The 27,489-nt window shown below is 36.1% G+C and overlaps 1 protein-coding gene across 3 annotated transcripts; it reads right to left on the reverse strand.

Moving 5' to 3' along the window:
• Window positions 1–1,371: 1,371 nt before the first annotated feature.
• LOC127799773 (TOM1-like protein 9) lies at window positions 1,372–26,725 on the reverse strand. 3 transcript variants are annotated; one of them, XM_052334007.1, is made up of 12 exons: window positions 26,376–26,725; window positions 26,068–26,222; window positions 25,904–25,990; window positions 14,761–14,839; window positions 13,501–13,599; window positions 13,276–13,389; window positions 12,995–13,155; window positions 11,104–11,185; window positions 10,798–10,883; window positions 5,948–6,136; window positions 4,838–5,295; window positions 1,372–2,488 (listed from the first exon to the last, which is right to left on the reverse strand). In XM_052334007.1, exons 5-12 carry the CDS (start codon window positions 13,555–13,557, stop codon window positions 1,785–1,787), a joined length of 1,851 nt encoding a protein of 616 aa, XP_052189967.1. In that variant the 5' UTR covers window positions 13,558–13,599; window positions 14,761–14,839; window positions 25,904–25,990; window positions 26,068–26,222; window positions 26,376–26,725; the 3' UTR covers window positions 1,372–1,784. The 3 variants fall into 3 exon arrangements, with proteins under 3 accessions (XP_052189967.1, XP_052189964.1, XP_052189959.1); XM_052334004.1 differs by lacking the exons at window positions 25,904–25,990; window positions 26,068–26,222; XM_052333999.1 differs by lacking the exons at window positions 25,904–25,990; window positions 26,068–26,222 and having other exon boundaries at window positions 14,761–14,872.
• Between the last annotated feature and the right edge of the window lie 764 nt (window positions 26,726–27,489).

Consider the following 27,489-nt stretch of genomic DNA (forward strand, 5'->3'; position numbering starts at 1 on the left):
TTTATTAGGATTTTTTCAATTATATTTAATTAAGCTATTTACGTGTATTTAATTGAATTATATTTTATATTTATTAAAAATAAATATTTTATTATAAAAAATTTGAGTGATTTCATAACTTTTCGAGTTTAAATAATAAAAACATGTGACATTATCAATAAATTTATATTAAAATATGAGATTGGTTGAATATAATAAAAAATAAAATATGTTGTTTTTTAATATTTATTTTTTATTTAAAGATTAAAAAATATCATCGATAAAAAAAATATTAATTATTATTTCATTTAATAAAATTTTATACGACAGTGACTAACAACTTAATTAAGATCATAAAAGATGTGGCAACTTGAAAAAGGACATTACAATTTTACTAAGAAAATTTGAATTTTTAAGCAAGGGAATTTATTAATTAGGGTATGATATTTGAATTGAAGTTATATTTGTCTCATATCGCAAAGTTATTGAGCTGTTATGTTATTTATATATATAGTTTGAGCACTCTCTTCATCTGAGTTACTTTTTACGAGTAAGTTCTATCCATATCTATTTGACATGATATTAGAACAGACTTTTGTTTGCAATGTTAGATTTAGACCCTGCTTATATGTATTTGTGGGTTACTTATGATGGGAGGATATTGAAATTATATTTGTCTCATGTCACTAAGTGAACTGTTATGTTATTTGTATATGATTTGGGCACCTTTATGTAACTTTTAAGAATGAATTCTACCTCACTCATTTAACAATTTGGTTTTCAATAATAATTAGACTGCAAACAAGTAGATGTAGTAGTTGAGAGAACAAGCCAAAATCGAAAAGAACTTCCAACTAGAGCTTTTTACCAGAAGTCTGAAGTTCACAAGCAAGAGCTTCTTCTTCCTCAGGTATAAAAGTGATTTCTTAATTCTTCCTGTAAATTCCTTCTCTCGCTATCTTTCCAAGTTTGTGCTACTACATGAACTCATTAAGATTTCTAAATCAAAATTTCTCACATGATCTGTCTTTTATGAACATTAACACTATAATCTTGTATTGCCTAAAAGACTTTGATAATTTATTTGAAGTCATTATTCTTTTGTAAATAGTTCATGCCTTAGTATTTTTAGCATCTCATTGTACAAATAATAGGATTTTAAACATATCATGAACTCATTAAAATTTTTAATCCACCCCGAATTCAAATAAATTGTTCAGAACTGACAGGAGATTGAAATGAAAAGTGATGAATCATTCAAACTCAAAAACTCATCAGTACCCCCACTAATATGATCCAAACTCCACAGCCCATTACACAACTCAACCAATATTTCAAAAAAAGGAGAGAGAGATAATATTATAAAATATTATGGACATCAGCCAGCATTCATAAAAAGGATCAAAGAACTCACAATTAATAAAATATCACTATGAAAAATTTGCTACAAGTACGGCCAATCAAACCTCCAATCACATGAAGACCAAACCTACCTATTTTGAGCCCCTACAGTTGAAAGAGAAGAACAGTGCATCTGATTCTGTACTCAAATTTTTATGAGGACCGGATATGTCACAAAGGGGCTTCCAAATTCAAATTCAACCAAGGACGGAAATAACCCAACTTTTTTTTTTTTCCTCCAAGGAATGTACAAGGTTCAATTAAACAAGCAACACGATTCTGAGGCAAAGGTGAAGAATGCGTTATGTATAATGAAAGTCAAAGAGAAAGGCAGATTAACAAAACTAATTAGCAAAAAAAAAAAAAAAAAAGAGGAAGTGACAAACTCAAATCCAGGTGCTATTTCACATGCTTTCAGCTCTACCAGCAGCAGTTTTTGTTGGCTTAAATTTTGAAATGTCGACAAGGTCCCCAAACAGCTTATCCTCTGGCTTTGAGGGCTTTCCAGATAGAGTGTAGGATGTAATAGATGGCTGATAAGAGGAATTTCTCAAGGCAACATCGTCCCTAACAGATAGCCCCGACATTCTCTGGTCGAGGAACTGGGTGTTTTGTTGTTGACCGTATCCGTATCCATGCCCATATCCTGCCATTTGGTTGCCGTACATCTGTGGAGGATACATAAAAGCCATCTGCCCAGGTTGCATTGGCTGTGGATACACACCCATTGACTGCCCTCCCTGGATTGCTTGAGGTTGCATCCCAAACTGATTGTTTTGGATCGGTTGAGGTTGAATCCCAACCAGCTGCTGATTGCTCTGGATTGGTTGAGGTTGCATCCCGACCAGCTGCTGATTGTTCTGCATGGGCACGGCCTGGTTATGCAATGGCGGGAGAGGGCTGCCTGTAACTGGCTGACCATACATACCAACAGCCTGATAATTTCCCATAGGCGATCCTGGATGCATGCCACTTGTCATGGGATGGGAAACTGTGACAACCACCTGACTGACCTGCATTGCTTGAGGATATTGGCCACCTTCTAGTTGGCTAGTTTCTGTCACCTGAACTTCCCAAGGTGGCGGCGGCAGTGAACTGCTCTGAGCACCTGATAACATTGAATACATATGGTGCAATTGATAAATATGTGTTCTAAACGCAAAATCATATTGGAGTAAATCATGAAAGCAAAAATTCTTTACAAGGTGCGGCCCGAAGTCTCCGCAACTGCAGTTCCAGTTCCATAAATATGTTTAAAGCCTTGATTATTGATACATCAAGGACAAAGAAAATAAATATGTATGTTATACAAGCAAATAATATATGTTATTAATTAAATTTTATATATTCTAAGTACATTTATATTTTATTATATCAAATAGTAAGAGATTATTCACATTCTATATATTGCAAAAAGAAATGTGAACAAATTGCCTTGAAAGTTCCTAATTCAAAAAGTCTATGAAGGAGTTCTAACAAATATGAACCCACATTGTTCATGTTATCTGATTTAAAGTTTAATACGAGAACTTGTAATCTTCGTTTTTTCATGAACAAGCATGCGCATCAAAGCCGTAAGCATGGGTCTCCCAAATATCCAAAACATGTTCAATCCAAAAAAAAATAAATAATAAATTGGATGTTAACGAATAAATGTCTATGTCCAACAAGTCCCTGAGTGCCTAACACATGCTGGACAGAACAAGCACAACACCTTAGAAGTGTCTATTCTTGTTAAATGAAGATCTTGACCAGGGACTTTAGTAAATTCCTCGATGTGATCGAGGAATTTAGTAAATTGAAGCAAGAAGGGTCGGCGGTGGAGTAACAACTGAAGTTTGAAGAATTGAGATCTATTGTGTATATTGTGCAATCGGGATTGACAGAACAATATTTGGTGTCCAGTTTCATTAGCAGGCTGAAGGAAGAACTAAGATTATTGGTGAAGATGAAAATGCTGACACCCATGAGGCAAGTGGCTGAGAAGGCAAGACTGCAGGAGCTCACGTTGGAAGCGATCTACAATAAATACACAATGGCAACAGAAATTCAGCTTCCATTCTATCAACCTTTGGAAGGGGATCAAGTGAACGTGCATTCTAAGGATTTCCCTAACCCTATTGTAGCTAAATCAAGTACTAGGTGGAAGTTAGGATTATGTTATAAGTGTGGTGCCAAATTCAGCCCCAGCCACCGATGTCAAAAACAATTACTCAACATGGAAGAAAATGAAGAAGAAGAAGAAGAATTGGTTGGAATTGGATGAAGAACAGGGTCAATAGCTGCAAGTTCTTGGGGACGAGAACTCTCTCGAGAAAGGGGGAATTGTCACGATCTTAGGGGTAGGAAGGGAATATTAATAAATTACAGTTGTAATAATTATATTTATAATAATTAGTTATATTTGTAACAGTTAGTTATATGTTGTTGTAATAGTCGGTTATAAAATAATTAGACAGTTAAGAAGAGGCTATATATGCAACCTAAGGTGATAGGAGAAAGGAGGGGAATAACAGAAATAATCTTTTGCCTCTCTCTCTCTCTCTTGTCTCCCTCTCTCCCTATTCTATTCTACCTCCAGAATTCCATAATTGTCCAAGCTCAATTCTTAGGGCTTGACAGTTTACTACATCAAATCAAATTGTGAACATACCAATTACAGACCTCAACTACTAGGTTTTGTTTGGGAGACAGTTTGTAAGAGTAAATGGAAATTAAAATATTTTCTCCTTGTTTGGGAGAGAAAGGAATGGAAAGTAACGTAAAACACTTTTTCTTTGTTTGGAAGAGCAATGGAAATGGATGGAATGGAAAGATATTAAACAACAAACAAAAATTAATAGCCATTCAATGGAAGATATAGTTTGTTAACTAAAGAGCAAATTTAAGGTTAATGTTGTTGACACACAATAGGACTTCAGGGGAGAACAAATTCCTTTCCATCACTATTGTCTCTCCATTCCATCCCCCTCTCCCACACACACTGTTATGCTACTGAGTACACCATTATGATGATGATGATTAATTTCATATGATACAACTCTTCAGAGCACCAGTTTACTGTTTAAAAACTAACAGTAAGATGTGTAACAACACCATAAGCAATGGTCTAACAAATAATTGCTAGCACCGTATAATTCCCAGTGTTTATTTAAAGAATTCTTTAAAACAAAATTCACCATGAAAATCCATAAATTTCCCAATGAAAACTATAGCAGAATTTGGGTGCATAGCTCCAAATCTGAGTATGCTAAATTGACATAAAAACTAGCCAAGACATCTAGGCTCAAGCCCATTTGTTTGAAAATCTGAAAGAGAATTACAAGTTTGATTTCTAATACTGAATAGCAGACATATATTGCAGAATTGTCATATACTGATATAACAAACAGCAAATCCCATAAAAGCATACGGAACATATTGAAAATGAGAATGGTTTATAGATAAAGAAGCGCACCATAGACAGGTGAAGGTGGCTGCTGCCTGGGGGAAATCGGTCCATTCCAGGCAGTATTAGTTCCTTGTGCATATAGTGATTGCTCATACTGAGGTACCATCATGTTTGGGCTAATCCCATTAGGGTGAACTGCCTGTGGGGATTGAAAATTCTGCTGTTGCTGATATTGCGCCATCAGGTCTGCTTGTCCTACAGGAGAAACTGGCTGATTATTGTTACTTTGAGAAAACATGTCTACTAGAGCAAGGGCATTCTGCTGATTAGCTACAGGAGTAGTTGGCTGGGGCTCGCCCACAGGAATGATTGCTAGCGTATTCTCTGCTGAAGGTGAGTTGAAGTCATCCCCACTCAGCAGGTCCATTTTAGGATCAACTTTGCTTGGAGTAGTTGCCAGACCATTAGTGGCAGGAGGAGCAGGAAGCTGGCGCTGTGTCCCTGCACCAGTGTTGGAACTGGACCTGTACAAAGTCCAGGTATTTACATCTTAGAATAACAAACAATTGCATTAAAAAATGTTAAATTTCTTTAAAATTTTCAGAGTAGGATGGTGTTTGTCATAACAATATTTTAACCTCGTACTATGAGGGGAAGGAAGCAAATATATTTTTTTATTATGAACATGATAATTTGCATTTTTTTATTATGAACATGATAGGACAACGGCAAATTGGTATGTTTGTTATGTTCTGAAAATAAACTCACTCATGTTCTGGATATTCATTGCATAAATCTTCTATTCCAAAAGTCTACGATTTAAATGCAGCACAAATCTAATTTTGTGATTGTTGTGTAGCCATTGTCTCTTATTTGAAAGTTGTGTAATACAGATCAGAACCATATATGTCAAACCACATTCATACTAGTTGGTATGTAAACGTCAGCAATGAGAGTAACTGCTACCACTCTGATAAACTACCAACAAATACAAACAACAAAATAAGCAGACATCAAAACATGTTTTGACATCTATGACTATGCCCAAGTATAAGTCTGGATCAACTCTGCATAGACCCAACGAGTAATTAATAAAAGATCATTCCAACAATAACAGATGCATCAGGAGTGTTGCAAAAATATAACGGTGGAATTGTTTCACATGAACTTGATTACCCCGCATTAGATGGTTTGTTGTCTCCCGTATCAATTAGAGGAGTGTCTGGTTTCACCAATGCCCGAACAGGTTCAGGCTTTGTTTTTTCTGTTTGGACATGAGTCCCAGAAGCAAGGGTTTCATGCTTGGCTAGTAGACGCTGCAAGTCATCATTCAATGCAAGTCCTTGACAAAGTAATGACTCATCCCTGCAAGAGGTAACAGTCATACATTTACAAACTTCATTAGTTACATTAAAACAAAACTTAAGCTTCCTATAAAAAAAAAAAAAAAACTTAAGCATTTGAATTATTCAGTCCAACAGCCTTTTTATCACACATGGCTATTGTTAAATAGAAAATCAGAGAGCAATACACAGGCCAATTCACATCAGAGAGAGAGTGGATAAGGTAAAAGGGTTCAACCATAAGTGAAATCCCATCAATAAGTGAGCCAGAAAGCAACACACGTTAGGTTGACAGTTAAAGGGAAGCAACAGTAATAATCAGTATTCGAATCAACTTAGCCAAAATTCACGAGTTCTATTTGTGTTCCATTTCTAGACCTAATAGTAACATAAGGCAATTGAAGGTCCCTTATTATATGCAACCTTTCAATATACTTTTCCAGTATGCAAGGTGGAATTGTATGAAAATCACCAAAAAGTACAAGAGAGGTACCCCCATGCTCAAAACAAAATTAGAAAGAATCAATTTAACGTCAAGGATTGAAAATCAAACCTCCATTGTAAATGCTCAATGACCTTGAAACCAATCAGTTTTTCTACATTCCAGTTGATTGCTCTCCTCCGGGGTTTGAGCACTTGAGTTACAAGTAGAGAAAATAGGTGCACATAACTGAAGACAAATCACATGCTAGAGGAACTAATCCCAGATGATCCAGTAAGTTCAGCCATCTGTAATGACTAAGTGAGGCATTTTTTAATTGGGCCATGCCCTGCAAGGTTGATACTTGTTATTCCTGCCTCTAAAAGTTTTGGAAGGTGTGTAGTGACAGTCCCAACAGTTCAACATGTGATGCACATTATTACATGTGTTGGTACTTGGTATGTGCATGATTACGTGAAACTATGTGCTATATGCGTTCAGAAATTGTTCTAACTCTGTTCCCTCAAAGAATTGGAAAGAATTTTGTTAGAGGATATGATAGATGATTTTATGTGCTAGCTAACTGAGTCATAAAACCATAATAGAATGTTATTTCTATTAAATGCATATATCCTGTGGCATCTGTAATGCGTGCATAGCATTGATTTTTCTCACTGAGCCGCAGATCATTACTTATTTTACCACTCAGGTTGAGAAGATATGTTATTCTCAATCTTGAAAGATTTGAAGATATTAATTGCTGCCATATGAAGTTAAAAGCATGTTATATTATGAGATGCATACTATTTTGTCTAAGATGCTTGTTATATAAATAATTTTTTGTTACAGATCACATGTAGCGTATGTTATGTTGGATTCAAATTATATGGTGATGTAAATGGGAGAAATAGTAGAAAGAAAATGAATTGAGCAAAAAGGAGCCATAAATCTCTGAAAAATAACAAGCAAAAATAACCCTAGAATAGGGAAAAACAAGTCTCAGGTAGATAATGAACAGAAATGGCTTAGCTTGGTTAAGATTCCTGTATCTCGGTTGCAGGAAGAAATTGTTGCTGGTTGTAAAATAACAATCAACCAATTAGTCCCAGACCCCTGGTAGTTTGTCTGACCTTGGAATGGTCAGGTGGACATTAGACATTTGGGTCATGAACAAATACTAACATGCAAGTTAAACTGAAAAATTAAAATGATAAAATGGGCCTACATGAAAGAATAGGATGTCTCAGGGAGAAACTAATCTTGGTGGCATCTTATTAGTAGATTTGCATGCAGGACTAGTTGTTATGGAATTTCTAGGCACTGATTTGAGACTCCCTTTGATGTCTCTAAGGAGAGTTGCAGAATGTGCCAATTTCAGGTGGGGTGTAACAATGACCTCAGGTCATATCACATCCCAAGTTGGACTGCAACTGGAATGTCAAAAAAAAAAAAGAAAAAATGTCTGAAAAATATTTTAGAATAACTTTGAGTAAGGATAATCCAAGTGAAATTGGGATCTAAGTAATGGCCTAAGGCTAGGTGAGATGACGCATGTCTATGTGGTTATGAGATCTAAAATACTCCAAGATTAATGGCCCAAACCAAAAAAGGGGCTTGCATACCTCTATTAAAGCAAAAGTGGAACACACAGGTATTGACCGATCAGAAATTAACTTAACAGAACTCTTCTAGAAGATTTTACACCTGGCTGCAAATTGATAGGAACGAGAAAGGAGCACGTGGGCTAAACAAACCCTTTCAGAAGATCCCTGTGTGGCAACCATTCAGAGAGAGAGAGAGGAAAGGAGGAATATTCTCTGATAGGAAACAGCTATTAATATAGGGGAGAGAAATAGATACAAAATTCTCCCACCTGCATAGACTCCTTTCATTTCTGCAGAGGGGGAGAAATACTTCATTTGAGAGGAAAAGAAAAGACACCATTGTGGTTCAAGAGAGTCATTGTGCTGAGACCTTGCAATGAAAAGGTTGTGCATTGTTAAGAAATTTCATGTTGGCACATCCCTATCAACTGAACAGAGTAGATTGGAAGTTGCAACAAAGGAAGGAAGGGGGAAAAACTTACGTGCTGAAACCAGCAAGAAAGAAGGCCATATTGAGGTAAAGTCCATCTCCATGGTGGGGCTATTATGTTTGACACATCACCTATTGCATGTCACTTGGACTACTTGGCCTTGCATTCAGCTTTTGCCTATTTGTGGATGTAAATTGTGATTTTGAGCTCGCTATATGTGAGAATATATGGTAGACCATGTTGAATAATGGCAAGAAGCGCTATCCTATGAGACATGATGCAATTTTTTTAGCAATAGCATGAGAAAATGGGTGGGTGTGTCACTGAGCGTGGGAGTTTTCTGAGCTTCGTCTCTCACGAGAGTTTTCTTTCCCTCTAACAGATTAAAGTGGGTGGTGACGAAGATAATTTAGTTGATGAAATGCTTTTTTAGATGTTATACTCTTCTTATGTAATAGTTGACCAGTTGAAAGGAGCTAAATGTTAGACTGGAATGTCCTGTTATGTCTTGAGTAGATTCATGTATGCTTATGACTTGATATGCAGTGATAATGATGCACAAAAGATTTTGTATCAGTTCCATTATAACATATCAAATGTTTAGTGTGAGTAAGCATGTAAGGACTACATTTATGTGCAGATAGAGGTGAATGTTGTATGTACTATGTGGTTTCCTATTTTAAAGCTTGTGGTAACATCATTAATCAAAATTCTACTAAATGCCTGGAAAGTAAGAAGATGAACTGACAAATTATATAAGTTTTTAAATGGGAAATGTAAACTGGTATGACTCTAGTCTAAATGGTAAGAGGACAAAATCTAAATAAGAAAATGGACCTATGAGTGAAGGAATTCACCTACCAGCAGGAAAGAATTTGTTTGGAATAGAAATCACCAGTCGAATGTCAACTGACAATCTATGTTGACAATTGACCAAATCAGTATTCTAAAAATCACTGATTGAACTTCAGTCAACTATCTACGATGACATTTGACTTTCATGGTAGATAGTCAACTTTGATAGTCAACCATTTAGAAATCACCAGTTGAGCATCAGTCAACTATCTACTTGGCAGTCAGCCAAATATGTGTTCTAAAAAATCATCAGCCAAACATCAGTTGACTGTCAACTATCTATGATGACATTTGACTTTCATGGTAGATAGTCAACTTTGATAGTCAACCATTTAGAAATCACCAGTTGAGCATCAATCAACTATCTACGTTGGCATTCAGCCAAATATGTGTTCTAAAAAATCATCAGCCAAACATCAGTTGACTGTCAAGAATAGAAAGTTAACCAAATTTGTACAGCCAACCTTGGTTGTTCAGTGGAGTTGACAGTTGAACAACAGTCAGCTTTCTAGATCAACTAATGACTCTAAACAGGGATCTCTGGCACAGAAAGATAGCAGCAACAGGGATATTGAACTTAACTGTTCAAAGGATACTTATAAAGTACCGCAAAATTGGAGTACAATTAGATTAGCAGGGACACTAAGGGAATGGGCTAAGTCAAATTGGAGATAGTTTGTCTGACGGGCCTACCAGGGTTGGTCTGTGTCAATGGCTTTACTTCAAAAGTTGGGCTAAATTCTGCACACAGCTAAATAATTAAAGTTAATTTAAAAAGCAAAAAATCTAGTTATGAAATAAAGAGTTTTGAGTTCAAGTTCCCTGGCAATTTCTTGTAGAAAGGTCACTGTATTAGGATTGGGATTGAAAGGCAGGGTTCAACAACTTTAGGTTTTCCATGAAGTGACCAGTTCTTGGTCTAGCATCAAACACAATCCAATACCTTCTTAGAAGTGTCTGTACCTCTTAGACCCAAAGCAAATATTGCAGATAACAAGATTTATCTCCCAGACAGGCCAAAATTGAACACCGTCACAATCTTGAGAACTTCAGAGGCCATTTTAGACTGCCAATAGCACTGATTCATGTACTGTAGGTCATGTTTATTGCTTAATCTGAAGTTTTTTGCCTTACTTTGCTTCATATTGCTATCCTCAACTTTAGCAATAAAGTTTCATTGTTTATATTGTACCATAAAAGGAAACAAGGAGAAAAGGGGGAGATAAGACAGAGATAGATAGATAGACAAACAGATAGTGAGAGAGAGAGAGAGAGAGAAAGGGAGGGGGGGGGGGTGTAGGACGCTAAGAAACACAGAAGTCATTGCACAATGGGCACTATATAGTGAGAATGAGTAATGCGAGGGCCTTACGAAGTTGAGTTAACAAGGTGCACCACCCTTTGCTTGTATGTGCGGCATTGTTCAACCAAGTCAATAATAACCTCCTGCCTAAGCCCCTGCAAAGCAAGATGATGATCAACTCAATGCAGAGAAATGCTTATTTTAACATTATCAAACTCAGTAACAAATCCAATTTTACCAAGTCAAAAGTCCAGTATCATCTCATTATACCATATGGTTTCCAAGGAACCATGTCACTAGTATACCTTTACAATAAAATCATAAACCTGAAAAAATTCAGATTTGCTTTACAACTTAATAGATTCAAAATTAAACCTCTTTGTTGCTCGGGTCTAATGCATTCAGCATTTCTGCAAGGACATCCATAATACCTCGAGCATTTTGAATTTCTGACAAGCTAGCAAATAAAAAACAATTAGAGACCAAGAAGCAAAACCAAAAATAGAACAAATTAACTTGGTAGAACATGTAAACGAGTTTTAAGGTAACCAACTACAAAATATTCAGTTTCTCTTGATGCTAATTGGCATTTTAATCAATGAAGAGCAGAGAGATTAGCTTGTCAAGAAAACATTTATACTGTAAAATAGGAAAAGCAAAGAAGCTGTGAACAAAATGAGCTGTTCGTGAACGGCTTAAATTCAAAAATATCCTATGAGTTTGCTCGATTTTGTTTAACTAGAAATCAGAAAGCATGTAATTAGTTTCAAGGCTCAAATGGTTAAACAGTCGTTTCAAACAGCCCCAGCCTCAGCTCATGAGGCTTGAGTTAATCACTTCCACGTTGTATTTTTCTATAAGATTGTGGCAGATCATCACTCCACATAGTGTCTTTATCATCCACTGAAGGGGGCATGTGCTGTGCACCTGTTGGTCCCTCCAATGCTTAAATATCTCATAAAGTTATTTCCTCCTTTTCACCAGAGCTGCCTGTCAAACAAACTCTTTGTTGGCTTTATGTTGTAGAATAAATTATCAACAAAATCCATTGGAGGCATTTACATTAAAGCTACCTGTCATCAACATTGATCATACATATAAAGCATATTAAACTCCAAAAGGAAAGGTAAAAAAATTGACCAAGGTTGTAAAATATCAGGACCCTATATTGCATCATCAAAGGTAATGACATGATCATATCATAGAATCACATTCGGGATTCGATGAAGTAAAAAAAAAAATATGCAACAAATATAGATAATAAATCTATTCAGAGCAAACTCAAAATAAGTCTCAATTAAATAAAAGAAAATAAGATATGATTAAAAACAGACCACGTAAATCTAAGCATTATGCTTCAGAAAGCATAAAACTAAATTTTTTTAGCATTTCATATAAAAAAAAGAACAGAATTTTTTTTTTTTCAAGAAGAGTACTCAGGTGGAGCATTTTGCATCTATAGTTAATAGTTATGGGTTAATAAGAAAGAAGTTCTAACTTTTACAAAAGAGCGTACTGATAAAGCATTAAAAAAAAAAAGAAAGCAAATAGAGATAGGGAGAAAGTGGACAAAACAAAAGGAGAGTAACAGAGAGAAGGGGAAGGAGATACTTGGCTTGCATCTATCTTTCCTTCAATACTTTAGCTCTTTTAGTTTTCCCAAAACAAGGCCGTAGTTCCGCTATGTTTTTTCACATATTTGATAAAAATATACAATATGGCATACTCTTACTTGATATGGGTATAACATAAAATGATTATCTAAACCACCAATGTAAAAGTAACAAAATATAACTTATTAAGCAATAAAAGTCAAAGAACTGCACCAGATAGTATCAAGATTCAGACCAGGATTATACAATCCAATAATATCCTTGATCAAAATTGTGACATCCTGCCTCCAAGGAATTTCCTCAGGATAAATGGATCCTAGGATCATAAGATCCAGATTGGAAGTAGATTACCATGGCATCAACTGATGATGATGTAAATCAGTAAGTTATACACACACTCACTAGAGCAACTGATTATCCAATATGCGTATAAGCCAAAAGTTTCAAGGACCTCTTTATAAGATGCAACAACAAATTATAAAATCTTTCATGTTTTCAACTTGAATAGGATGTTGTACAAAAACAATTAGTCAAGGGCAGCAGGGAAAGAAGCAACAAGTGGCAACATGCAGGGAATTGCCAAACTGAGGCATTGGATATCAATTGCCAACTTAATTTCTTACAAACAGAAAATTGAAGGACCTGACATGTACCTCAGAGTTGGAAACTCAGCCTCTGCAGAAGACTCACCAGCTTCTTGTTGATAATCTGGGTTACGAATATTTTGTGGATATGTTGTTAGAGGCTGTGTTTGTAGTGGTGTAAATACAGGCGCAGACCTTTCAGTTCTCTGAGGAAATACTGCCCCCATGCGCTGAAACCATGAACAATTCAGGAAATTTAAAAGAATAGATATGGTGGTCAAACAGGCCTATGTATGGACTTCAAGACCATTGTTACACATACTCCCCAATCTTTAACTTCAAAATCTTACCAATAACTCCTGGTATGCCGTATAAAATTGTGGATATCTAGCCCTTGGTCCTCCAAAAGCTTCTTGCCAAGTATCGATTAGAATCAATATCTTCTCTTTGACATGGAAGTCAGTCTAACAATAAACAGGAACTTAAATCACAATCACAAACAGTTTTTATCTTTAAAAAAAAAATCACAACCATAAATACTTAGGAGAAACCACTGATACAAAAAATATTCCGACCTTCTTCTTTGCTATCTTCACCATCTCATGAAGCACATCTCTCTCTGCAACATGCATATGGACAATCTCCCCACAATTCTTTATAATTGTCTCCAACAGCTAGAATATGGTAAATAGACCAAGTAAACCTATTAATTCTTCTGTGAGGCCATGTTATGACAATGTAGAAGTAAAGCATTACACATTTTAACTCAAAGTTGAAAACAGATGAGGCCAGTTCATTCACACAAGGGTTACTTCAGTTTTAGTTAATTTGAAAGAAAACAACTACGATGAGATATTATCCTTCACAGGGCCTCAAGGTAAGCCTAGCAAGCACAAAAAAAAGGCATAACAGATTAGGCAACATGGATAAGAGAAACAACAAAATTCAGGAAAGAATACTCCCCCATAAATTTTGTCGATGTCACTTGTGCCTGTAAAGAATAATTGTACTTGGACATTGTCCGTTTCAAGTTGTGTGGTGGAACTGTTGTCACTAATCTAATCATTGTTATACCTTCTCAAAGATAGAAGGCAAAATTATCAGAACCTTAAGCTAAGTAGTAAGCAAAACTTCAAAATTGCCTCAGCACCAACTTTGTTGTTCACCATATATTAAGATTACGTATATTAGAGCAAGATATGATCATAGCCTTTCTCAACTTAATGAAATTATGACCATAAGCCCCAGTTACAAGCTTCCTCCACTTGAAAAACCCACGAGAATGGCAATCAGTGAAGTGGGCATAGACCAAAAGAAAATTGAAATCCAAGTGTTCCCAATAAGTAAACACGCAAAATGTCAGTACAAAGCAGCCAGATCACTAAACTTCCAAATTTATATGATGGCATCAATTACAATGGCCTCAAGAAATTGCCATCATAACAACATTTTAACATTTTACTTCCTAAAAGAAGACCTGATGCAATAAAAACAGATAAGAAAAATTTATGCAGTTCATATAAACAAGATTGGAAATTGCCTCAACAAGATGTCATTGAGACAGGACAAATACTTGAGCAAATAAATGGGAAAGTTTCACCAAGCAAAAAAGAAAGGGTAAAGTTTAAAAAATAGATTGTAGCATGCAAACTAAGAAAGTCAGTAAAAATGTAAGTGTACGCAATTTCCAAAGACAAAAAGAGAACTCAGAATTAATCAACGATGGATTTTGGAATCTCAGACCTCCTAGTTTCAAGTAAAAGACCATATCACATAAGGAGAATGCAAAGAGAAAAATAACATGCATTAAAAAGAAAAGAAATATTCTAACTTACTGTTAGAGCAAGAAGTTGAACTTTTGAATTCTTGCTTCCAAGTCGCTTCTTTATGCCTTTTACAACGTCTTTAGCTTGCCTAGTAACCAAAACCAAGTAAATGATAGACAGCCTAGAAGAATCAACTCAGAAAATTCAGCATTAATTATCACATGTCCCTAACAAAAGAAAGGAGCTTAGACGAGTGAATAACAACACTCAATGTGCATTTCATATTCTGATTGTATATTGGAATAACGTTAATCTAACCTTGAAAATGATAGAAAGCAATCCCCATATCAGCAGATCATCTCATGGGTTATACCAAGTAGGTACATTAGCATGACTCTAGAGGATTACTTTTACTAAGGTTAGAGAATCAAATGAAACATGCATGAGTATTCACATCTGACAATTGGAAATTATTTTCCTTCCATTGTTGCATTGTTTGACTGCTTTCTCAGAGTTGAAGGGTAAAAACAAATCCATGCCAATTTTGCAGGTCTAATACAAATAGTGATCAATAATGTCCTCTTCCAAAGATTTTCTGGTCAAAACGTGCCATTCTAGAGAACGCAATATTTAACCTTTACTTTTATTGTTGTAAATCAACTCAGGCCAGAGAGCATTCTTGCCATCTAACCACATTATGTTTTCAGTTACAAATCTCTTTTCATTTCTTTGACAAGTAAGATCACTAAAAAGGCAACAATGAAGTGCTGCTCAAGCACAAAACTGAGGTTAAAACAAGAAAAAAGAGGAAACAAATCAACTCCTTAATATTTTTACAAGCTTTTGTAACCAATGTAGAAATGTTTCACGTGATACTTGGCCAAACTGTCTGCCTCCAGACCAACCAATGTAGAAATCCATGAAATATACTTTGCTACATGGCCATTTCCAATATTGTGAAGTACCCCATGTCAGGACATTGGAGGTGGTACACTATTAGGTGAGGATATAGGATGCGCCTAGCATGGTTAATGGCACGAAAGCAAAATAAATATAGTGAAATCATTTTTTTAGGAAACTATGTACAAAACTGTCATTATGCATAAGAATGTACTATTTTGTAGAACCCTTTTGTGTTAAATAAATAAAAATACAGCATGACCTTAAATTATGAAGTTTCTTTTTTCAGTTGTTATATCTTTGTTCAGTTATTATTTACAGTTATGTATTAGGGTAGTTAGGTGTAGTGGAGTGGTGGAAGTGAAAGTGATAATTGTTGTAACTGCCACAAATAACTGTTGGTTAGCTTTATATATAAAGCTGTAACCCCACAGTACTGAGATATGAATGAATTGTCAAAAAGTTATTGAAGTCTCTTATTTTCCCCTATTGTTCTCTCGGATTCTCCTTACTTTCTGTCAGCTTCTCGCTCAATTATGTCTGATTCTCCCCAATATTCTACCTGTTTCTCTCTCAATTCTTCCTATTTCTCCCTTAATTCCAATTCTATCTTCAAAGAAAACATTAGTAAGGAATAGGTTCCTGACATTTGGTATCAGAGTAGTCCGATTCTTGGCTGGATCTAGGTGTTTTCACTCAAGACTTTGAAGGCGAGTAGGACAAGCCGGTTTCCAGAAGCAGTTCAGAGGCAGTTACTGAGATCTGGGCAGTTACATTGGCTGTTCAGGGTGAAGTTATAAGGATTTGACTGAAGAAATAGCCAAAGGGGCTCTTAAAAGTATATAGTCATTGGAGAAAACATTCATGGAAGGTGTTGCTAACATCAACCAAAAGCTGGACGAGATTTTGATTCAGTTTTCAAGAAAGTTCCAGGTTAGTATTCCAGCTGACTTATTTTCTAAGGAATGTTTTGACTCCTTAAAAAGAGAAGTTTCGGGAGAAGAAGCTCAAGATAACTATCTCAAAAATTCTAATCATGAGATGATTAATTCAGACAATCAATCATTAGGATAGAAAGAAGTTAATAGAGAATTTCTTGAGTTTGAGAAAGAAGGTCCTAAGAATATTGTTTCTTTGCCTTTGGCTCCAAAGAAGGCTGAGGAGTCCATAGCTTTAATTAGGCATAAAAAAGGTTAAGACAATTCCAACAGGAGAATATCTTACTATTGTTCTGAATGTTTTCGATCCTGAACAATATGGCAATCTTGTTGCCATTTCAGATTGTATAGACCAGTTTTTGGTGCTGGTTAAGAGATGTTATTTCCTCTTTCATCCATAAGATAAAGCCAAGAAGGAAAGAGAAAAAGAGGCAAAGAGAAAGGCACAACAAACTGTGAAAGATGAATCAGATAGTGAAAGCAGGGATTGGATGAAGAAACAGTTGCCAGTTGTTGTGATTTCTTGGGGACAAGAAATCTGTAAGGGGGAGGGAATGTCACGACTTTGAATTATGAAGTTTCTTTTTTTCAGTTGTTATATCTTTGTTCAGTTATTATTTATAGTTATGTATTAGGGTAGTTAGGTGTAGTGGAGTGATGGAAGTGGAAGTGATAACTGTTGTAACTACCACAAATAAATGTTGGTTAGCTTTATATATAAAGCTATAACCCAACAGGACTGAGATATGAATGAATTGTCAAGAAGTTATTGAAGTCTCTTATTTCCCCTTATTGTTCTCTCAGATTCTCCCTACTTTCTATCAGCTTCTCCCTCAATTCTGTTTGATTCTCCCTAATATTTTGTTTGTTTCTCCCTCAATTCTTCCTATTTCTCCCTCAATTCCAATTCTATCTACAAAGAAAACATTAGTAAGGACTAGGTTCCTGACAAATACTTATTACGACATTTAGTCATATCCTCCTATTCTTGGACAAAAGAATTAGATAAGCCTAACACTTCTACACATACCCATATTCAATTCCACATAACATAAAAAATAACTATTTTAGGTAAAGCAAACAAGTCCATGATCTTCTTAACAAATTGACAAGGGGGCAAGGACCAAGAGATTGGTTGTCCATGCTCCCTACAACACAGCCATAGTTGTAATCAATACAAAATTATCAGAACATACTTGTGACCTCCCCAATACTTTTGAAGTGAGCCAAATTTTGAACTTTATTGTCAAATAATGTTATCGCTAGCATGCATAACATAATAATTGCATTTCCTTCAAAACCTCCACATATGCCCCCAAAACTAGCACACCCAGTTAATGAAATAGAACAGCTTCAACTAAGATTTCATTTTTCCTCGAGGACTAACTCTTGAAAATAATCAATGCTCATACACAAAACCCTCAATCTCCCATTTTTGGGATTTTGAAACTGCTTTTAAATTCTAACTCTGTACTAGTCTATAATCTTCTTTCCTCTCCCCAGATCTCCAGAATCCTTGTACAGAGCCCTGCTCCCCTAGAAGCGAGTCTCTTTGGAGAAGAAGTTAACAAACCTGGTGAGAGGTAAAGATCGCCCTTCATTCAAAAGTTTCAATGGGGTGAACCCTGTATAAAAGGAGGTTACCTCATGACCTATGTGTGTCTACAACATAGGATAATCAACAAAAGAAACAAAAGTATATCAACAAAAACGATACCCTTTCTCAAGCAGCAAAAAGGGAAACAACGAGCATCCCCTTCAAGTCCTACAATTAGATCCAAAAATATGTTTTCCATGTTAGCTTCCGAAGCAAGGGGGAGCCAGGACCTAGGCTCAATGGGGGCAAACTTTTTTCTTTCTTTTTCTAGTTTAATATCATAGACACATGCATTTAATTTGAAGTTATTTAATTTTTGAAGAATTTTTTCTATCATCTTGGTCATCACATTCTTGAAGAGATAGTGTTGATTTCATGCATTTCTTTTAAGAAATTTTCCATAAAGTATAATTAAAAATAAATTTTAGCATAAAAATAAATATAACTTAAAAGACTATAATTAGTTAGTAATATAGGGAATTATAATTAATTAACATGATTTGTCATAAAAATAAGCTTAAAGCACTTATATATAAAAATGAAAGATGTTTTTCTCCCTTACCTTCAAACTCAAAATGCCACACAATTGCTAAAGATTCTTTTATCATTCTTCAATCATTTTTCTGTCTTCTTCCCTTATTTTGCTTTCTTCTTATAACTCTAAGCAATTACTTGTTCACGAAAAAAAAAATCTTTGTTTACTTTATCAAGCGACAACAAAGGAAAAATATTCTTTCTTAGTATCTATTTTAATCAACTAATCAAACTAAAGGAAACAAATCATTGGATCAATTATCAAGATTAAGGCATCAATTAATTGATTGTACAAGAAAACTTACTGTTGGCTATATTTTCAAAATTACGAAAATTACCTATTGATGTCTTTTACTTTTTTGAAAGGTTAAAAAATTACAAAATATACCCCACTTTCTTTTCTTGGCCTTGAATATTTTGATATATTATATATTAATCAATGTTTTTAATTTTTATTACCTAGAGTCTACTTTTTCTAAAAAATTGACCTACATTTTATAGATTTAATAGGAGTTGAAAAAAGAAAGTAAATCACAATAACCACATGTAATTTTTGAAAAGTTGAGGGGGCCAATTGCATCCCCTCAATTGTATGTTGCTCTGCCTATGTTCCCGAGTATTGTCATCAAATATCCATAGCTTTGCATTCCAACCTCACAAGTGCTTTTATTGATCTTCTTCTCACATGACAAAACTATCCTAGTTGTGACTCCATCTTATTTGCAATAGGCGTCACTCTAACCTTAATTAGTTATCATGTATGATCTTCTTGCTATTTAGTTTGAGTCCAAGCACACGAACAGACTCAAAGAGGGGCAAGAGCGATTCCATGTCACACCACCGAATGTGTGCAGCCTAAAGGGATAGCTACATGCGACCAAACATTTAACCATACTTAACAAGAACATAGTATGCACCAAAAGTAGCAGAACAAAGGTGTTATTCTAACTTTATGGTACGAATATTTCGAGTCATGGTGCACTTTGTAACTGTACTCGAGTCAAGATTAGGTAGATTGATACTTTGTTATTATAAAGCTAATTTGTTCTGCCTTCTTTTTAATTATTTTCCATATTCTTGGACAACTTATGCATTGAACATTTATTTGGCATTCTATAGTCATAAATTTTATGAAATTCATATTTCATTCATAGTGCCATGACCTATGACTCCCCAATGCCGAGGGTCAACCATATGCCATTGGTGTTCACCAGGTTTACTAATACATGACTATGAATGCAGGTGCGCTTCTATCTAGATGCATTGTTTAAAGAGTCCTATGCTTGTCACCTAGGGAAAAAGGCTAGCCTTGCATGGGTAATAGAGGTGTCTCACAGGGGCATGTGTCAGGCCCATGATAGTGTGGTATCAGAGCGGTGCTCGGTGATAGCATGGTGGCGAGCATCAAGAGATCTTGGGTTGAGGCATTGACAAGTACAAGAGGGTGCATCGAGTGGTTGCGTAGGAGACCACAAGATGATTTCAAGGCATTAACAAGGGTCCACTCAAGAGATGGCAATGCACCAAGCACCCCACAGGGATGGAGTAGGTATGGATCCCACCACAATGAGGGTCTATCCCATGTCCTGGAACCTAGTTATTAAATCATCTAAACACACACTGTCCATATCAAAATCCCACTTTCTAAATGGGTCGTCCTTATGATTTTCAATAAAAATAACTGAAGGTGAATGTTATAGTGAGAGAAAACCTACTTATCACTAAACCAAAAAAAAACTTATTACTTCTTGTGCTATTCAACCTATTTCTCTCATAACTATGTACTCCAATTTCTTTCAGTTGAACAACCATTAATAGGGAGTGATAATACCTTTTTGGCAACCTTTACCAATTCTAGAGTTTTAGACCCATTGCATAAAACCCCTTTCTCATGTAAATTATATTAAGTAGATCAAGCAAAAGGTTTGTTTTCTCTAATTTTCTAAGGAAATTAATTTAACTTTAAGACTTAATTTCTTTGAAAGTAAAATATTTTTCAGGAAAGCATTTTCCTATTTTTTGTTATTTGGTTGACGAAAAAGATAGGAAAATATTTTTATAATGAAAATATTTTACACCAAGGATGTAAAATAACCTACCAATTCAAAATTTGTAAGTCATCTTCCTATTTACACCAAAGCGAATAAACTATTTTTTTCGTTTGACAAAACATCTTTACATATATGTATATATGTATACCTATAAATAAATACATATATACACGATATGTATACATGCACATACATATAAATACATACATGCATATGCATACGCATGCAGACAGACATATACATACACACACACGTGCACATAGATATACATATGTATATATACATTCATGATTCACACAAACAAGTGTGTGCGTGTTTATATATGTACATAACTAATTTTTTAAAAATATTTTACAATGCAAACAAACACCAAAATATAAGATACAAAATCATTTTCTATGTAAAATATTTTACATTGAAAAAAATATAATGTAAAATATTTCAATGTAAAATGTTTTAAGTCCAAACAAATGTAGCCTAAGTTTCTCCCCTAGTTCTAAATTGTTTTTAACTACACTCATACTCCAATTGTGATCCCCATTTTGGGGGATCTGAATCACATCACTCGTGATTTGAGGCTGCAAAAGAACCATGATCTGGAACACACTGTCATGACTCTAGAAGCAATAGAGAGGCAAAATTGTAATAATGATATAAATAGTTATTAGCGGGTATTTTGCAATTTGTTAGAATTTCAGTTGTTCTGCACATGAGTGCATGGTTGAGGCCAAACGGATTACACATGGGTGCAGGAGTAGTGATGATGCTATAAATAAGCCACTGTTGTAGGAAGAAAACATGCTTGAATTGATTAAATGAAATTCTCAATTTTCTCTCTAGATTTCTCTCCAATCACCCTCTCGTTTCTCTCTACTAGTCTCCCTCATTTCTCTCTAAATTCTTCCTCATTTCTGTCCAATTTCCCTCCCCAATCATTCTATTCTTGATCCTTCTGATTCCCAATCCAACCCTAGGCTAAACTCTAGGTTCATGACAAATGATACCAGAGCCAATTTTTCCTCGACTATGATCCCGGCAATCTCGTAGCAATTTGGTTTGAATGATTGAATTACGGTGGTGGTCTAAATCGGCTGTTCTCAACTCTTGATAGGTGAATGCAAGCAGCGATTATGAGGAATCAAGGGACAAATCATAACTGAGAGAGCAAAACAACTCTTGGTTTGAAATTGTGAAATGAAGTGTACGTCGATTTCAAAAATCGTTCATCGTTCAAGTGAATTCCAGTAGCACCAGAGGCGACCTGAACAAAGAAGCATTCGCAATTGGAGTGGGTCGATGGGCGAGCTAACCTGAGGCGATGCGAACAGGCTAGCGTTCGTGAGTAGGCGGAAGTCTGTCGAAGGGCGACATGGACAACCAGGAGTTTCGACTGGAGTAGACGACGAGTGCAGAAGTTTCAAGGTTATAGCAAGTCCACTGGTGTTAACGCGAACGACCAGGAGACTCGTTACCAGAGCAGAAGGTCGGTACAAGAGCTTCATTGTAGTTGGCGACACGAACGAGGAAGATGCCGCGACCATTATTAAACGCGACCAGTGAGTAAGCAGAACCAGAGGAATGATTCGAAACAAGTCCAACAGTCCGGATGAACGATTCTGGGCTTCTGATTCCACTTACTGAAGATAATTGTCGCTAAGCGATTCCTCACAAGTAGATAGCAAACAATGCAAGGGCTCAGTTGATCGATTTGGATTGAGTGAGACGAAGGTGCCAATTCTGACAAGAAAGGACGGCGTGAAGTGGGAATAGGTCTGGGTCTTGGTTAAGAAGTCCAATAATTTCGGTATTTGATTCCAGCAAAGCTCGTAGCAGTTGGGAGTGGATTTTTGAAGGAGAATTTGGATGGGTGATTCTTGGCTATGAATTCCGACGCTCATTTGCGGTAATTCCGATCCGATTTCATTAAGGTAGATCATAACGGAGTAGTAATTTCAAGCGATGGATTCCAATCGAAATTCTAGGTTGTGAGTAAGGGGAAACAAGAGGTAGATTTCGGATATGAATTTTGCTTAACTTGGTTCGAATTGGAAAGGCAGAGAAGAACGGGTGCCTCGACTATTGAATTGTGTTTAGGCGATTATAGTTTAGAGCCGATTAGTTCATGGAAGGGTGTGGATTCAATATGTATAGAACTCCTACTCCTTGGTCACCAAAGTGTACTGCTTCCACTAAATTTACCATGGGGAGCAATGCATGTATGAGACCAAAGGAGTCTCAATTGTAGTCGAAGGATGTCACATTTTCAGTGGGATGTCCTGCTCGTGAAACTTTGGGAAACAGTGCACACATGAGATAGTCGAAGCCTCAATGGCAACAGGAGAAGGCTGCATTTTCAGCTAAAAACAACAGGAATCATGAGCAGTTTAACTAGAAAAATCAGGCATGGGAAAAGTTGGATAATGAGTCCAGCCAAGTTGACAAGGAAACAAGCAGTGGGATACATGGAGCGTGCAAGGAATTCGGCCGTATGTTACATGAGCAGTTGCAGGAGTTCGCAATGATACTGATTAAGAAGTATCACTACAATTTTCCTGCCAAATTTTTTTATGATTATTGCGGAAGTCTTAACAAAGAGGACTTCCTTGAAATGGAGCAACCAAAAAAGGAGTACCCTAATTTAGGCAACGGAATTGACAAGGAAGGTGACTTTAATAACAATGTTGGCAGCAATAACAGCAATTCCGAGGGTATGGTCCAGGGTGTGTGGGCAAAAGGAGAATTAAAGGAACACACCGATTCCTTTGGAAAAGAAGTTCTCAATGGTGATGTTTTTGGGGTTCTGGAACAAGATCAGTCCAACTTTAAGGAAGAAGGAGAAGAGGAAGAAGAGGAGGTGGAAGAAAAGATTGAGGAAGAGGAATTGGAGGACGGTATTCAATCACTTGATAGTCTCTCAAGCACTCCCATTGGTAAGACTCTTGATGCTATTGATCTACGAAAACAGCAAAGGAAGGAGCTTGAAAAGCCTTTTTACCAAGTACTTGAGGAGAAGGACGAAAGGATTGCATCAGGCACCTTGCTTGGAACATCCCATACGGATGTTATTGGCTCAGGCACACAAGACAGGACAACAGCTGCCAAAAGCGTTGATTTGCTTAAAGAGAAGTTTGAATTTCTTCCTATAACTGGAAATGATATAGTTGCAGGACTGACAGCTCAATTGGAACCATTTTCAATGGCAATAGGGAAGAAGTGGATGGCTGGACTTGGTGTTGCAGCAAGTCAAAGTACTGCTATTGTTGAGGAAAAAGAAAAGAGAAAGCAAAAGAAGAGGAAAATAAGAGATAAGAACAAGAAAAGGCGAAGAATAAACTAGTTGGTGAAGATGGGCATTGGATGAAGAAACAATAGCTCGGTTGTAATAAGTTTCTTGGGGTTAAGAAACCTTTTAAGGCGGGAGAAATTGTCATGACCCTAGGAGCAATAGAGTGGTAAAATTGTAATAAGGATATAAATAGTTATAGTTGTTAGAGGGTATTTTGCAATTTGTTAGAATTTCAGTTGTTCTGTACATGGGTGCATGGTTGAGGCCAAACGGATTGAACATGGGTGCAAGAGCAGTGGCGCTATAAATAAGCCATTGTTATAGGAAGAATGCATGCTTGAATTGATTGAATGAAATTTTCAATTTTCTCTCTAGATTTCTCTCAAATCTTCCTCTCATTTCTCTCTACTACTCTCCCTCATTTCTCTCTAAATTCTTCCCCATTTCTATCCAATTTCCCTCTCCAATCATTTTGTTCTTGATCTTACCTCTATCGGATCCTTCCGATTCCCAATCCAACCCCAGGTTCATGACACACACAATCTGAATCGCAGTTCCACAAAGAGCATACCTGGTAATTATGCATGTTGCCCAATTCTGAAAATGTGGCCTGAGCATATTTAAGCACATATGGAATAAGGTGGTTTACACAAACTTTGAGGTAGAACACACTTGGTAAATCTCAAGTTAACACATGTTAAGTTGTGATGTTTGTGATGTAGAACAAGGAGTCTAGAAAAAAGTTTACCAAGTTGTAGAGAGAGAATCCTGAGAGAAGAAAGGTAAAATGATCTAAAACATAGCCTAAAATGACTGGTTCTTCAGCCAAACAGGGGTCGGCATCTGGTTAACCATCCAGGCACAAGGAAGACAATTCTTCTTATGGTAAAACTGCTGAAAAATTAACCCTAGGGAAAACATTACAACTGTTTAAATAGTCCTCCTAACTTAACCCACAAGGATTAGGGTTTAGTTCCCTAATTCTGTTGGGCTAGATACCTTATACTACTACTAGGCTTGTAAGGAACACATGGGCTTTAAGATAAGACTCTAAAAACCATAACAACATAGTCTGAACCCAAATAAAAATAACATGACCAGAAAGCTGCGAAAATAATACAATATGCAAAATTACAAAAATAACCCTGCTAATAATTTTTTTATTGCTCCTGCATCAGTTTGTCATATGCGCACTACCCATGCAAGCAAGGCAGTCAATTAACCTAAGTGTTGGGCAGGGGCAATTTGATCATTTTATCAATGAGGCCAGTCTAGTAATTTCATATGTGTAGGAAACACATATCAGAAGAACTTAATACTCAGCAAAAAAACAAAAACTTAGCAACTCGGTGAATGCACACATGCTTATGAGATCCTAAACATGAAACCTAATGAATTGCACTTATATATCTTGTAGAAAGATTAACTCCCTATCACAGTGTCAAGGTGCGGAGTCATCATGAACACAACATTCTCATTTCAATTATATCCATGTTAAAATGAACCTGCTAAATTCCAAGTCCAAGTACACTTGATAAAATAACAAATTTATCCTTGGGCTCAAGTCACCCTTGATTCGCCCCAATTGACCCCACATCTCTAGGAGCTCATCTATCACACATTCTACATCATCAAAAGCTTCAGGCTTGGAAAACTATTTCATGCTCATTTCCACTACAAACCGTATCTTCTCTTCTTTTCCCCAACTCTCTCTATTGCTTTTCCTTCAAACCCATTTCATCACATCATCAGGAGCTTAAGGTTTGGAAAACTATTCCATGCTCTCTTTTCCACTATATACAAACACTGGGGCACTACTCCCCTCGCAACTTTCTGTTTTTACAGTATAACCTTTCTAAAATCATATATTTGAATCTCAAACTGAATAGTGAATAAACTACTTCACCTTGCAGACGAAACTGCGAACTTGAGTACTCAAAATTCAACAACAGCAACTCATCAGCATCTCACCATATGCTTCCCACTTCACAATCTGATATAGCATAGAACACATATATCCTCTCAATTTCTCCAACAGCGAGCGGTTAAACAATGGTCAAGATCACTTACACCACTTAAAGCTTTGAAGTTAACAAGACCGGCAAGCAAGAACAGGGGCACAGACAGACAAGAGCTTCCGGGTAAAGGTACGTAAATAAACCAACTAGACCAAAAAGTTGTCATTGAAATACCGTAATGACGTCCCAACAGGAAATCCAACGCTACTGAATGAAATTCACAACCAATAGATCATAAATCATCCCATCTGTTACAGTTAATACGCTACTGTACATCTCTCAAGATTTCCAAAATCAACCGAAAGGAAAACTTTATTCAAATTCGAAATAAAACAAGCAGACAGAGAGACGGAAGCATACGAAGGATCGCGATTCAACATGTCACAAATCTCGATGTTCATGGCCCAATCTGGACCGATGAGCATATCGCTAGTGGCCCGCTCGACCATGGAATTCACCATGCTTACTTCGAATTTAATCCCTGGAAGTGCCTCAGATGATCGGAATCCTTCGATAGGCGCACGTCCCCGGCGAGATCACAAAGAATTCGCACCGCTCCACGGCTCGCCTAGATCAACCCCAGGCAGATGAAATTGAATTAAAACCGCAAAAAATAAAAAATAAAAATAGATCCAACAGTCCCTAAAACCATACGCCTCTCTCTCTCTCTCTCTCTGTAAAATCTGCTTCTATCTGTCAGCGAAAACAATTTCTTCTTTTTCTGTTTATAAATGGACGAATTTTGTTTATATATTCCTTTATTTATTGTCATGTTAATGAATTGAAATGGGAATGGAACTCTGCGAATGAGATCCCGACGCGTTTCGAGCGTAACTGCCGTTGATTTAACCGACCATTCTGATCCAACGGTTCTGATGGCTCTGCCCGCCTTCTAAATGCTTGTGGGCCCGCACTGCTATCGGGAAAGGAGAGAGATGGCCTTCCTTTTCTGTGATCTGTTTAGGCCGCGTTTGGGTCTTGACCAAACATAACATAAATGAAAATGAAAGGAAATCTCTTTCCTTTTTTGCCTCTTTTGAATTATTATAATTATCAGATGGTCCAAAAGTCTTTACCATACTTTTCTATAATAGCGGAGTGTGTTTAACAGCTTTTTAATAATAGATTCATCTTATTTCTTTGTAAATAATTAAATTGAATATAAACTTTTTAGTAATTAATTAATTATTTTATATTTTAGCGATGGAGTTATTTGTGCCGGGGAATTTACCTAAAATTACAAAATTATGTATATTTTAACGAAAAAATTACTTGTGTTTGGAAAATGCTTATAGAAAGTTATTTTTTTAAGGAAAAGGGTATTTTTAGAATTAAGAGATAAAAAAAAAAGAGTTGATATATACGCAAAAGTTCATTAAAATACTAAAAGGTTAAAATAACTTTTTAAACTAAAAATATGTAATTTTTGACAAAATACAAATAAGATAATTTTGACATTTAAAAATTTATCTGA

Source organism: Diospyros lotus, chromosome 1 (genome assembly GCF_014633365.1).
Source record: "Diospyros lotus cultivar Yz01 chromosome 1, ASM1463336v1, whole genome shotgun sequence".
NCBI lineage: Eukaryota > Viridiplantae > Streptophyta > Magnoliopsida > Ericales > Ebenaceae > Diospyros > Diospyros lotus.